General features: G+C 34.1%; 1 protein-coding gene across 1 annotated transcript in view; it reads left to right on the forward strand.

Annotated features, from left to right (window-relative positions):
- The first annotated feature begins 813 nt into the window (after positions 1-813).
- Positions 814-1,258, forward strand: part of LOC117109066 (ankyrin repeat and KH domain-containing protein mask-1-like) — a 32,310-nt gene continuing 31,865 nt past the window's right edge. The window contains exon 1 of the mRNA XM_033251301.1: positions 814-894. Within this exon, the coding sequence (XP_033107192.1) occupies positions 872-894 (23 nt within the window). The 5' untranslated portion in view covers positions 814-871. The remainder of the gene's footprint in view (positions 895-1,258) is intronic.

Consider the following 1,258-nt stretch of genomic DNA (forward strand, 5'->3'; position numbering starts at 1 on the left):
CAATCCATTGAGAAGAGAAGGTCAGAAAGGGCAAATGCAAGATTTTATAAATGATGAGAAAATTACGTCTAATTCGGACGAATAATTTGACATAACAATACATGGCCAGCTTCAGGTGTTCTATCACATTTTAACAAAAACACGCGGCATGCCTAAATATGGTGATGATGACATCATATGACCATATATGCACATTGTGACTATATATGGGCTTATAACAGTGTTTTGTCAACGAATTTGATAGTGTGGACAGAGCTTTAAGCCCTTTGGGTGAAGCCCAGTAGGACACTCCAGACCCGCAGAGAACCGACATTAGAAATACAGAAATATCCCCACTGACCCTTAGGCTGCACAACCATTGTTTGGCTTTATCATCATTGTTATCATAAATTATATGTTGGGATATATTCAATATTATCATTGTCAATAAATACCGGTTCTCTCTGGTGGTAAAGCATTGTGTTTCCATGGATGTAATCAGTCAAACCTGTCAATTTCAACAAATTAAATAATTTCCTCTTGTAATATTTTATCAAAACTCAAACATGAATAATTCAACCAGTACAGTAAGAAAATAATTGACCAATCAGAACCGTTAATACTCTTTCTGCAAGCCAGAACAAGTTGACGAATCAGAGCCGTGAATTCTTTACTTCGTACTATTGATCCATAAGCCAATCAGAACCGCTTAATAGGCCCTACTTGACTTCCAATAATATTGCTGTGTAAGTCGACCAATCAGAGTCGTTAATACTTGACTTTCGTAATTATATTGCTGTGGAACTCAGGGCAGACCCGACACTCATTTTTCTGGAAGCATCAGTTACATATTAAAATTATAATACATTAACTGCAACCTGAATAGAATAAAATGGCGTCACCACGATATACAGCGTAAGTGTTAACAGCTATATTGTTTCTTTTACTTTTGTTATTAAGTGTGCTTGTATAGAGCATACTGTTAGAGCCTCTATGCGCTTTCCAGAAAATAAGAGAAAAAATGAAAAGGAGTGAGCATTTAAAAGGACAATTCAAAATCAAAAAGAAAAGGGGAAAAAAGGAGAAAACTAATTGAAACGTTGGTTTTTTTACAATGGAAATAACAAATATAATTCTTAATTTTGAATTGCTTTGAAAAGGATAAAATAGCCGTCACGGCTGATATCTAATTTTTGGAGTTCGTTTTGCAGATTGAAATTTACACTTTTGCTATTAACTTTACTTATTACTTTGCCAGATAATATATATATATATATAT

This window comes from Anneissia japonica, unplaced genomic scaffold, assembly GCF_011630105.1.
Source record: "Anneissia japonica isolate Jap-2015-1 unplaced genomic scaffold, ASM1163010v1 scaffold12406_len387984_cov155, whole genome shotgun sequence".
NCBI classification, from domain to species: domain Eukaryota; kingdom Metazoa; phylum Echinodermata; class Crinoidea; order Comatulida; family Comatulidae; genus Anneissia; species Anneissia japonica.